Source organism: Pygoscelis adeliae, unplaced genomic scaffold, assembly GCF_000699105.1.
Source record: "Pygoscelis adeliae isolate BGI_AS28 unplaced genomic scaffold, ASM69910v1 Scaffold402, whole genome shotgun sequence".
Classification (NCBI taxonomy): domain Eukaryota; kingdom Metazoa; phylum Chordata; class Aves; order Sphenisciformes; family Spheniscidae; genus Pygoscelis; species Pygoscelis adeliae.
Genome location: NW_008824411.1, coordinates 2,199,054 through 2,212,395, shown reverse-complemented (window position 1 = coordinate 2,212,395; position 13,342 = coordinate 2,199,054). Strand labels below are relative to the sequence as shown.

Sequence of the window (13,342 nt, the reverse complement as noted above, 5' to 3'; positions counted from 1 at the left end):
AAGATTTGAAATGCTTTCAAACCGGACAGTCATGATCCAGCAACGAGATACTTCACGTTTTCATCAGTTACTTCAAGTTTTCTCATAATGTCTCTGCGTGGGAATGGCCGGCCTTGAAACAACGGGCAAGGTCCTACCCCTTGTTTTCCCAGCTGATGGAAATCCATCTACAGGTGGGTTAAGCTTTGGCAAACACAAGCTTCGACATTTGAGCAGACATTTGTGGGTCTAATTCTAGTAGAAGGTTAGCTATTTCCAATGTAAAATGTGGTGAAAACACTGGGTTTTGTCCATATTAGGAAAAATAAGATCAAATTACTCTTCCTTTTGTGTTTGGCTTTGGATACAGTAGCTGAAAAGCTTGGTCAGGATTGACTGTGGTAGGGATTATTGTGTTCTGTTCTCATGAAGGTCTGACCAGGTTGGGAGTGCTGCTGCCATCTCCACGCTGAGGCTGAGGTGGTCCTCTGGAGCGGTGCTGGGCTGACGCTGGGTGCTGCCACCACTGCCCCGGTGCCAGGGGCTGGCACGAGAGCTGTGGGGTCTGCTTGGTCTCTCCTGTGCTTTCAGCCTCCTCCTCCCCTGGGATGAAGAAATTACTGTTGGACTTGGAAGAAAACATAAGGCCTCTGGGAAGCGGCAGAAGTGTAGTGAAAGGAGGGGTTTGTTGATGGGGGTGATGGAAGAGAGGGCTGTGGCGTGGCTGAGGGGCTGGGAGAGGGTCACTTGGCTCCTTGTCTCACCTGTGATGTGGCACGACACTGCCTGTCTGCTTCCCAGTGGCACGCGGGCTTGGGGAACGTGGCGCAGGCGGCATGGGCCGTCCCCCACATCTCCACGCACAGCGAGGCGAGTGGCAGCACTGCTGGCATCGCGGCTGTGAAATGTCCTGGCTTTGCTGAGGCAGACCTTGCATTTGGCATGCTGTGCCTGGCCCAAGAAGAGTTATCCCCAGAAACGTCCCCATGCCTGGTGTGTCCCGCCTTGTGCCGTACCCCCTACGCCTGCACCTTACTCTGATGCAGGGCTCGTCCTTGTGTCCCTATGCCACCGCTGTCATGTCTGCTATGTCCACGTGAGGTGGCTGGAGGGTGAGCTCTGCTTGGCACTGCTGCAGCCCCAGCCCCTGCTGCGCCGCGGCAGAGCGTGGCGTTGGGGTGTCCCGGCGTCCTCCGCTGGCCGATGCCTGCCTGGCTCCTACAGTTGCGGCATGGCCTCATGCTCCTGCGGCGGATTGGGTCATGTCTTGGGGAGGTTTTGTACTGTGGGCTAGAAAGTAAGTTTGTTTTGAACCTGACTGTACTGATTGTTTCTGAGTATTATGGCCTGCGATATTCCTTTATGTTCTGTTAATGAAAACGTTTGGATACAAATATGACAATTTTGCTGATGCTTATAAAACATACAGCCGTAGTTACACAAATGTTGAAAAGATGATAATGATTATCCTTTCAGTTGCAAAAAAAAGACTTTCTAATTGTGTTTAGTTCTTCTTAACACCAATCCTCATATTCATGCCTGATGTGTGTCAAATCATGCATCATCTTCCAGGATAATATAAAACTGTCATTAGATATTAGGGAGGCATTTGGATATATACTGCAAATACCAGTCAGTAAAACTATGCTAATGAGGATGTGTGTGAAGCAGTTAGGAGTTAATACATCAATTCTGAAGTATTAACATTAGCTAGCCCTTCACTTGATGATCTTCCTGAACTTTATCCTTTCTGCAGCCCAGTTTCTGACAGCTGCCCCCTCCCAAGCCCGAGAGGCTCCTCACCTCTCCATTCCCCTGTTGCTGGTGGCCCCACAGGGAGGAGATGTTTGAGTTACGGTTTCTCTCTCTGCAGCATTACATCCGTGTTTGTGGGAGCCCAATGGTTTTGCCCGGTGTCCCTCATAAAGTAACAGTGCACAAAGCCAGTTCCTCACCAGGGCTGCTCCTTGACCGGCTGCGTACAGGCAGGCAGGCACCTTCCAGCAAAGGCTTGTGAAACTGCGGTGGCTTGGCGACTCCAGAAAATAGTGTCCTGTCACCGGACAAAATCTGAACTTGCCACAGATATTCGACCTCTCTGATCTAGGTAGCGTTGAAGGAGTAAATGAAGTTTAGACTAAATACGGGGAGGCTGGGGATCTCTCGCGTGCTGGCAATTCTCTCTTGGCAGTGAGCAGCGTGAGCTTGGGAAGAGCAGTCCAAATTCCAGCTTCCCTCCCTGAACAGAAGAACATCCCGGCAGGGATGGTCGTACCGAGAGTGGAAAGGCTAATCCTTTTTAATCTAGCCTTGATTAATTATTCACACTACCTCTACTATCAGTGGAAAGTACAAAAAATTAGGCAGAAGAAGGATGCGTTGTAACTTTTGGAGTGCTATAGTTTGTTTGTATTGCTTTTTATTATGGCACACAAGGAGAAGAACCAAAGCTTTATAACAGTCTTGGAAACAAAACTTGTTTTGCAAACAAAATCCCCTGCAAAAATAATTCACAGTCTTGTATATGGTCATGCTGTGAAAATTTTCCTCATAAATAAAGTAAAATAGACACTATTTTAGTCTGATTTATATTGGGATTATAAAAACAGGAAAATTGGATTTTAACTATGAATATAGTAGATGGAATATATGTTTTCACATAAATCTGATGCATAATTTCAAGGGAAATACTGGAAGAACTATTGTACCAGTAGAGAAGGAACACATTTCAAATATGGACATGCAGCAACATCATTTATGTTATTACTATCTTCTACTTGTATACAATTTTATGCAGTGAATTTTGCATTGTCAGAAGATTTTTTTAAAATCTATTTAAAAAAGCAGCTACTGTAGGAAGTTGTGAAACTTTCAGGAAATTATTCATTTCTACTTACTTTGTTTATAGAGTTTAGGGTCTAGAAATTGTTTATGGAAAGGCTTGATTTGACTTCAGTGGGAATAGTGCTGGACATTATCTTGATAGTCACAGTAAGCACTTGTGCTGTCTCAGGGGAAGTTCCTTACTGGCTTTTTACTTTAAGCCATGGTGTAGTCTCATCGGCGTGTTTGAACCTGCAGATTCTGGGAGATGGTGACAGAGTACATAGAGGACAACCTGTCATATTTCAAAGGACTATGGTATTTAATTCAACACAGCAAGACAGTGACTTGTCTTATACAACAAATCTGTTGTCAGCAAATACTAAATTCGAAGAAAAAATGAGAATTTTTGTAATTGTACATTTTTATATTCCAAAGACTGGATTTAATACTATATTGTTTTCTTCATAGGTCCGCTGAAAATGGAAAACACTGATAGAGAGAAACAAACAGAATGAAATTCGGCCTTTCCAGCTGTACGAAGCCTTTCCAGCAGCAAGAGGTGAGCTGACATCCCTGCAGGGTGAACGGGCTGCCTGCAGTGCTCTACAAGTCCTATTTGCACGGTTGTTCTGCTCTGCAGGACGATGCCGGACACCACCCGGTTAACTTAGAAAAGAGCTATTTTGCTAGAGTGCGTGGATCTAGAAGATTTGGCCCATTTTATTTTGCTAATAATGCTACTCAAAGAATGAACAACATGACAGCTACACTCAAGTGCTGCACAGGGTTACACAAACGTAAGTCGACACAGAGAAAGGCAAATGGTATTTTCAAGAGTTTCTTGAATAGAAACAACGCAGAATTCAGAAAATGTGAAGAGGAGGTCTTGGGAACTGAAAGAGCTTTACAACAGCATCAGATGAAAAGATCAAGATTATTGAAAATGTGAGGCAAAGGCATATACTTGGTTCTCTGGAAGCAAGAAACAAAAACCATTTGAGTGTTCATTAGGTCAAGACTTCAGTGCTTGACGTGTTGCTTTGACACAGGCTTGGTTAAGGCTTGACAGATGGAGGAAACGTGAAGATAACTTAAAGAAAAGACAAAGAACTGTTCAGGAGAATAGAGAACAAATGAAGAAATATTAGCCATTGATCAAAAATTTTAAGGATGAGAGGTGTGTCTCTTAACACTCCATACTGTAAATGTGAATGTATTGCACAAAAGGAGATTATTTTTGTATACTTAATTAGATCTGTATGCTTGATGGATAGTTTCAGTAAGTACTTGGTTGTGGAATAAACCAAATCGCAGATAAATCATATTCAGCTTCACAAAGAAGTCAAACTTTTCATTATAGTATTGTAAAGAAAAAGCTCTTCTAAAATAAAAAATGCAAACCCGAAAGAAACGTAATGTTTTCTACTCCTCTTGTAAATTGGAAGAGTGAGATGATCTTGGGACTCAAGTAGCTTGTGTAGTTATATACTTGCTTCTATGGGGAAATACCTAGTGCGTGCACAAAGGGGTGGATCCAGAAATGCTGGGCATGGGTCCCACTTCACGCAGCAGTATGGAAACTCCCACTCTCCAGCACTGCTGGGAGAAGGGATGCTTTGCACTTTGCCCTTACTATAAGAGAAAATTGCAGGGTTGGAGCTTTGCTTAAAAATAAGCAGGTGGCTCACTTTTTCCTTTGCATCTTTGAATAACAGAAAATAATAATGAGTATTTATATTCTGCCATGCTGCTGCTGAAAACATTCGCTTAGTAATACCTTGCTTAGGTTTGAGACAAGCACTTTAATCTATTTATGTGTTGCACAGTACATTGTTAAATTGAATGCTGAATTGAAATTAGTTTTGCAAAACTTTAAGTGTTTCCTAACTTAAGCCATTTTGGGTCCAAAAAAAAATGAATCAAGCTTGTCACTGTGTATTTTGGAATATATCGTAGTTCAGTTAGGATAAGAACTTGAGCCAGCAAGGTTAATTTTTAAAAATGAATGGTAAAAGTAAATTGCTTAATACAGTTTTTCTCTATACCCAGAAATTACTCTTTTATAATTTTATTTGTAAGTATTCTTTTCAAAGGCACTTTACAAGTTGCCATTTGCTCTGAAAATTGACTTTAAAAAAATGTGAAGTTCTGTGTTGGTTGGATCTGAGAGATGAGATAATCCATTTCCATTGTGTGTTTCATTAGTGTTTGTAAAAGTTCTATAGGATGAAGTAAGCTGTGTCACTGACGCCTCGATTTATGACCTCCGTGTCACCAAAGCCCATCAACTGTGCTCTTTTGATTTATACTTGTGATGAATAGTAAATTAATAAATGATGCACAAAACATAGAGTGCTGCTCATGCCCGTTAAGCTGTTTATTCTTCAGGCTAAGTGGAATAAGAAATAATAATGGTGTTGCAAAAGATAAATCCGTTACAGAGAGACATGTGAATTGATGGGAGAAGCTGGGTTTGTCTCACTTGTCCAAGAGATGGTGAGGAGGTGACAAGATCCTGGTCTGTGAGAACCTTGTGGAGAATTTTTTCTGTGGCTGGAAGCTGATAGGCAAATTTGGAGAATAAGTAAGTTGCAGTTATTTAATGGCCAGTGCAATTTGCCATAGGAACAGCTCACTTAGAGATGTGGTCGATCACTCGGAGTCACTAAATCAAATTGGATGGACGTCTCTGCATTAGTCAGCCAGAAATTATGGGCTTCATATGGGACTCACAGGATGAAAATTGGTTATCTAGAAGGTCAGACTAGATAATTGTAATAGTCTCTTTCTAGCTGTAAAATGAGCAAATCAGTAAACGCGTATTTTTGTCACAAATGTCAGTGGATATGATTCTGAATGCACACAGGCTGCAGCTCTGAGGAGGAAATCCTTTGGTGAGGCTTCTCCCACTGCTAGATTTATCCCTAAACAGGTGTATTATTTCACTAACTGTTGTACTAGAGTATAATATACTAACTAAAACAAGCACAAGCATTTGTTTCTGAGCATGATTATTCCACATAATCAGTCGAAACCCAAATCCTATCAAATTGTGTTTCTCTACCAGGAATACATTTGCAGTACGAGAAGCAGTAACCTGTGCTTCCAGTGGAAGACACATAGTGACTCTGATGCCTCAGACGAAACATGTTCAAACGCTGAATATTTATGGAAATGCTGAAATTTCATGTCACTTTTATGATTTGAACTGAGCTCTCACATAGACACAATGAAAAAGCACTTGTTCTTAGAAATTATAGAACTGTAATACTAGACCCACTGTTCATATTTGCCTAGCTAAAACAAACAGAAAAAATTAACTACCGCACTATAGTCTGATTTATCTTAGATTTTCTGTAATCCCACCCAGAACAGTAAATATCTGGTATTTCAGACTGAATAGTGTGGCATTAAATATTTACGCTGATAAAATAAGTACTGCAAATCTGTGCAGTTACCTGTCCTTTTTCTTAGAACTGGATTTTTAATACTGTATAATAATGGGAGGAAATGCTTACATTGTTAAGGTGGCAAAATATACATCAAAGCCTTGACTAGAGCTCCTTGCGGGTGCCGAGCAGAGGCTTTCCCCCCGGGATGTGCAGTGCCCGGCGTTGCTCCTTCCCCTGGGGTGCATTGTCACCTTCCCTCTGCCCACTTCTGAGACAGTAATTTTTTCCTAGCTGCTGTCATTACTGTATTTTCTACTTTGATTGGTTTCCCTGTTTTCATACATACAGTTACTTATGCTTCAGGTTTATTTTGCATAAATTATTTGTGTAACTGTCACTCTGGAAATATACCTGATGCGTGTTGGTGGCCACGCTACAGAAATCCTCCTCTCGGCCCCACATCAAATAACGGAAAAATAACTTATATGTATTATTATTAGTATTAACACCACTGGTGGTATTATAAGAAAAGGAATACAGTTCAGAATATTTGCCTGTAAATAGCCTTTTCCCTCCTAAAATTAGTCTTTCTGGGTAGAATCCATTATTTTTTTTTTAGCAATACATAATTTGGTTAGAAAAAGCTTTCACAAAAATAGAGATTAAATATTTTGTAAAAATCACGTTAGACAAATGTTAAATATTTTGCAAGCATATCAGCTGTGCCTGAAACTTCTTTGCTGTGCTTAGTTACCAGTTGAAGGTATGTCTGTAATTTATTGGAGAAAAAGCAATTCAAATACTCAGCATAAGATAAATGATCTTCTTAGCTGGAGTATGGAGTCCATAATTACAGTATGAACAGATTAGGAAAAATAACATTTCATCATATCTCCTGTTCAGCATTTACAGAAATTCTGGGTATTTATTTAATATTTAAATAGCCCATCTCCAGGAGTGTTTTCATTGTTTGATGTGGTCGAGCAGTTCTCTGACACCCTTCATCATTCATCTAGATTATTTTTGTAGGCATACAATATTTTAAAATTCTGTCTTTTTATCTGCTGAGCATTTTTACCCAGGCATTTTGTTAAATTGCTAATGAGTCCCACGGGGCAATATGTTTAAATTAAACATACATTAATACCTGTTATAAATTAAAAAAAAAAAAACCAACAAAAAAGTCTCACTATATATATGTATATAAATAAATACAAAGCTGGCCTATACTGTTAAATAATAGATTAGGGGTAGGGCTGCCTTCCCCATTTCTTTGGCGTAGGTGAGCTGGCCGAGAGGCGAGGTGGGTCGGTCCGGTGGGTCTCTGGATGTGCAGGTCCAGTGGCTTCAGGTGCTCACGGAGGGGTTTTGCATGCCAGTGCTGTGAAGGCATATTCAGCCACAAGCTGGCCGTGGGTCGGCCCCACAACGTGGCACGGTCACTGCGGCCTCGCCAGTGCCTGCCCAGCCCTGCTGCGGCTCTGCCGGGAGCTCCTGCCCTCCCTGGGGTGCAACAGTAGCATCGTGAAGACGCTGCGAGTGCCCGTGTCCCCACGTGTCTGACCGTGAGCATTGTTTTGCTCTGGACGTGCTGCTTTCATCCTGCGAGCCCTCGGCCTTGGTGGTGGGCCAGGATCAGGGTGGGCTGGCAGCGAAGAGCGTGAATGCCCCTAAGCGCACACATCTCCTCTTCAGACAGGAGCATCCTTTGCTGGCTGGCCATGGAAGAATTTTTAGCCCACGAGACTTCTCCGCCCAAGCAGCAGCTCTGCTGATGGGGACCTTGGAGCAGTGCAGTTCAGTCAGCTGGTGAGAGCAGTGCAGGTTTATACAAGGACTTTCCATAAAATGTTTCCTGGAAATGAAGCTGCCTCGTCTTCCACGGTGATCGCTTCCCCTCACCGTGCTGCTCATGCGGTGCCAGTGCTGATGCCTCCTCCATTGCAGAGGCCACCGTCGCAGCTTGTCAACAGAAAGGAAGCAGGTGGGTTCACCTGAAATGGACTGTTCTACCTGTTCTCACCCACCTCAGGCTGTGGGAGGGCCAGGAGGTCTCACCAAGGTTTCAGCTGCATCTGAAACAGTGATGGTAGCTGCAGCAAATGCACCTAGCTCTCAGGAGAATTTGTGGCTTTTGGACGGGCAGGGATGCAGCTGGGTAAGCATCTCTGTTACCTCCTTATTTCTAACTTCACAGCCTGACCTGCTATGCATGTGAACTTGGAAATGAAATCAAATCCCACTGACGAGCTTTATCTGTGAATACAAAGTTGCTTACAACTTCATGACGGGCAAAGTTAATTTTCAGTGAAAAATAAATAGTCGTAACCTTAAGTCAGGTTTTTTTAATCCTACGGTTTGATAGTGTAAGCCACTAAAACCTTTCCCCTGTGCATCCTGCATCTGGCCACCTTGGCATTTCAGGTCTTGTCATTAGCTCTGATCTCCTGATGGTGACAAACTACCGGGTGCTGACGCCTTGGCAGGCAAGAGATGGTGATTGCAGCGGTTCCTGCCGGCAGCTGGGCCGGGAGTAGCTCATGAGCTGCCACCTGTGGCGTGGGAGAGTTTGCTCCCCTGAGGAGAGGAGGTTTGGGCAGCAATGTGAGTGCCCACGGACACATCCACAGGACACTGGGTCGGGTTTGCTGCTTTTCAGCTGGTACTGAAGCGCTCCCCTGAAGGAAGGGCAGGACGTTATTTCAGTTTATTTGGCTGAGAAGCACTGATTGGTGACACCAGTGCTGTCTGTGCTATTTAAGAGGAAAAGGGCACCGAGCGCAGTGGTCTGGTGAGGAAGGGAGGACCCAGTTGGATCGGTGCAGTCAGGGAGGAGGCTGGTGGGGGCCGCCTCCTCCAGTGCACCACGCTCATGCAGGATTTATGTGAGATTTGCATTGTCCTTCACATTACTAGCAAAGGGACTGGAAAGTACAGCTTGCTATGGACTGAGCTCTACAGAACCCTCCATATTTGGAGAAAATGAATCACTGTACTTTGGTAGTTAATAGCTACTTGCTTGTGGCAGTTTTCTTGGTCATATTTTTCCTTGAATTGTTCAGACAAGAGTTTGTTTTCATCTTCTCAGTAAATCAAGTTACCTGGTAATGATATTTTAAAGCTAAATCATGCCTAGTTTGTTCGAGCTGTCCAATGCTGCAAAGATAATTCCCTTTTTAAAGAGTGTTAGGCCAAATGTTTGCTAAGACCCTGCTTTCATTAGCCCATATTCTTTCTCTGCCTGTTGCTCTTCTTCAGCATAAGAGGATTTGTTCCTAAATGCTGGCTTTGAAATTCCCTTGCTATGGGTCCTAATCTCTCTGTGTGTTGAGTTAAACTGGTCAGTGCCCTCCCACTGTGCACCCCACAGCTGAGACCCTCTTGGCATTTATCCTGTTGGGCATCGCGATTACTTTGCTATTTACTGTCTTTTGGTGCCCCTTCATACTGGACTGTGTACTTAACATTCCCAGATTCCTTCAAAACAAATTTTTCACTGATACTTTTTACCTGAATAACCTCTGTAATCATAGCTGTGGTTACTCAGTAATGAATAGTAAGGAATAGTAATGAAATAGTAATGAATAGTAAAGAAAAGTCCTTTAAGGCTTCTTTTACTTCCCTTTGTACTTTTCCATCTTTGTACCTCATCCGCTATTGTTTCCTTCCCAAATTCATTTGACAGAGATTATTCTATTTCTTCCCCAGTGCTGTTCTTTAACAGATATATTGAATTTGCAGATGAATCTGTAGACAGCTCTTATTTCTGTAAGCACTTTTTACTAACATAATACTTTGTGCTTTTTTTAATGTTCACGTCTAGACCTTATTGCCATGTCTTTCCTGTCCTCCATACGTTCTCTAGTTCTAGTTAACTATTTTGCCTCTCTTTTATCCAGTGCCAGAAAAGCTGCATTGTCTTAATAGGAAAGGCTGGGTGGGTGCTCCAGGTCTGGGCATCCTTCTAGCACTGTAGGGTAGCTAAGGTGGGGCGGGGTGTCCCCAGAGTATACCTGAGATATCCCCCTGGTTGTCTCAAAAGGAATGGGAGTTACCAGGCAATTGCAATTGCATCCGAGTGAGGAGTCTCCTGTGCATCAGCTCTCATTTGTGTCACTGCTTCTGCTTGGCATCCTGTTGCATTGGCAGCTACAGCCTCTTCTAACCTGGGGAAAAAAACCAAAACAAAAAATGAAGAAACAACTGTTTTTTAGTGGTTCACTAATACAATAATAAGAAGAATAGTGTGAGCCTCCTGAGGCACCAGTAAGGGCTTTAGAGACCATAATTTAGGAATGCAAGTTAAAAGTGTTGGAGGTTTCACTTTAAAAGGACAAAGGATGCTTGGGATATGCCCTACTAACACCCGCGGAAATAGTCATTGTTTATTTTCCCCTGTACTGTAAGCAACAGCCCTGACAAGTGCTGCCCAAATACAGTGTGTTTTCTGCAGCTGAACTGCCACGTTGCGGAGGGTACATGCATGGCTGGGTACGGAGCTGTGCCCGAGGAATGCTCTGACCCTGTGGGCTTGCTCCAGCTCTCGGGGGAGCAGCAGGGATCTCTCCCCTCGGTGCGGGCATGCCGCCTGCTCCCTGGGCCATGGGGCTTTTGCCGCAGCCTTCCCCGTGCTGGTGGGGAGCGCCGGCATGGTCAAGCACACCGGCACGAACCATGGAGGAAGATGAGTCAGATGCTGAAGGGCAAGGACTAATCCTCTGCTGATTTGAAGAGCAGGGTGAGAAGCATCAGTCTGAGTGGGGAAGAAATTCAGTTAACATTAATACTTGGCATCTAGTAATGCTTTGAAGCTCTTATCCATTTTCTTTCTCAGAGTTAGCAGGCTGTAAGGAGTGTGCTGAGACTATAATGCATGAATCCCACCGAATACCTTACTTACTAAAAGCTCAGGAAAAAAATAGTTTGCCTATTTGTCCTCAATAGCAACAAGTAGAAAATTGCAGAAGGTGCAGTGAGTAAGAGCTTCTGCAGGGAGTTTTGCTCCCAGTATGGGGCAAACAAACCTTTGAGGCATATTAGGTAATTTTTTGTTTAGCGTTTTAGCTTATTTTTTCACTGTTTTACATCTAGTCTTTCTATATGCTTAATGTGAAGCAACAGAGTTAGTCCTTTTGAATTAAGCAGAGTAACTGCAGGGAAGTAAAGTTGATTCCCTCTCAAAGTTTTTTGGGAAAAACACTTAAATTTTGCTTAATTAATTTATACTTTCCAGTAGATGGCAGCATATATTCAGTCTTTATTTAAAAAAAAAAAAAAGTAAAATCTTTAGAAAGTATGAAGGAAATGCTTACTGAAGTCCAAAATGTGATCTTTACAATGTTGTTTACAAGTATCTATTTTTTATATAATCATTGAATATTTGATAACTATTGGTCTTAATGTTAATAAATCCTTTTAGAATTTGCTGTTAAGCAGCACACTGTAGAAGCTCAATAGAAAAAATTCAGTGAAGTGTGCAGTAAGTGGAAGAAAGTCTCTATTTCTGACTGTAGACTATTTTTCGGGCCTGAAACACAAATGAGAAAGGCAGGGGTGTGGGGCTGTTTTTTCCCCCAGGAAAACGAAGGCCTATGACCCATGCTTTAGTTTAATACTACAGTGAGGGTTTGATTCAAGTTCCCTAAGATCAAACGCACCTTGAGAAATGTTTTTTTGTTTTGGTGGTGTTTTGGTGGTGTTTTTTTGGTTTTTTTTGTGGTGGTTTTTTTTTTATATAGCCTGTGTTGCAGTGCTATTTAAAAACACCCAAGGATCCCACCTCTTGGGTTGTTGTACCGAGCGCTGTGGATTGCCTGCTGCGGGGAGATGCCATGGTAGGCTGTGGCTCAGCCAAGGGGCTCACCTTGGCCCCAACCTGGAGGGACCCTGAGCAAGGCCAGCTCTCAGCATCGCTGGGGGACTCTGACCCACAGAGGTCTAGCCTTGTAGCTTCGTACTTGTATGGAAATGAGGGTTTTTGTAACAGAATCTTGTGTGCTTTGCGTTCTCTAGATATACTCCCTGAAAAGTGATGCTAATGCAGGAAGACATGAATGATTATTTTGTACTGCTTTTGGCAGTAGTTTCAATATTCTTATTTTTTGTTTATTGCCAGCACTTTCCTTTTCTCTTTTCAATACTGTACTTTCTTTAATACATGGCTTTTGTTTCTGTTACACTTATTTATTATAAATACATTATTCTGCTACTGGTAGCACTAATGTTTTTTGGGGACTTTTTCCTTCAAAGATAGGGAAGGAAAGAGGGAAAGAAAAGAGTTTTTCTTCTGCTTTTGGGGCTTGTCAGTGCTGCCTGCAGAATGGGCGGATTGGCAGCTTCTTTTATGAGAGGCTCCTTCAAAAAAACACACTTCATGCTGCTCCCTGTCAGTGACTCTGACTTTTGAGGCTACAGGAAGGCTACCTAGATATCAAGGTGCATACTTGATTTTATATAAGTCCATCCTGATAGTGGAGGTCACTTGCATTGTATGGGGCATGGGTGTCCAAACTGATGCTGCACCTGCTGGTTGGCTGGCACGTTGCTGACGGGAAGCTGCTGCCACGCTTGCAGGCGATGGCACAGCTCTTGGAGCAAGGTCACTTGCTTCATCTGTCAAAATACCAACTGTCCCAACACAAGTCCAGCCTGAATTTGTCTTGCCAGGGCAATGAAAGCCAACCGGGTGCATCACCCCTCTTCTCAAGTGGTGCTTTTACATAAAGTCATGTGTGGTTTGTTCACTAGAGAAACCATCTTGTTCTCCTGTGCTTTAGAGGTCTGCCTGCACTCGTTGCTCCAAAATACTTTGCCTTCCTTGACCCTGGAGAGGTGCTTGTAGGACATATGAGATTGCTCAGATTTTGAGAGGATGGAGAAACAAGGCGGGGACAAATGTTTGTGTTGGCAGGATGCAATGGTTAGGGTTGATATACTGTGGCTGGTTAATACCTGGCCCGGGGAGTTAGAAGCAGCTTGTGTCTTTATTGTTTGTTTTTATTTTATAGCTTTTGGCAGATACCCAGAGAACTAGATGAGTCCCTTTTTTTGTTTTCTCCTGTTGCAAAAAAAAACCCCAACAACCCTATGCTATGCACCACTGAGTATATAAACATAAAAAATAGCCTCTGACACGAAGCAGTACT

General features: G+C 42.9%; 1 protein-coding gene across 1 annotated transcript in view; it reads right to left on the bottom strand.

The window, feature by feature from the left end:
- FPGT (fucose-1-phosphate guanylyltransferase) overlaps positions 1-13,342 on the bottom strand; it is a 35,850-nt gene that overhangs the window by 21,098 nt on the left and 1,410 nt on the right. The window contains exon 3 of the mRNA XM_009320668.1: positions 10,253-10,363. Coding sequence (XP_009318943.1) covers positions 10,253-10,363 — 111 coding nt within the window. The remainder of the gene's footprint in view (positions 1-10,252; positions 10,364-13,342) is intronic.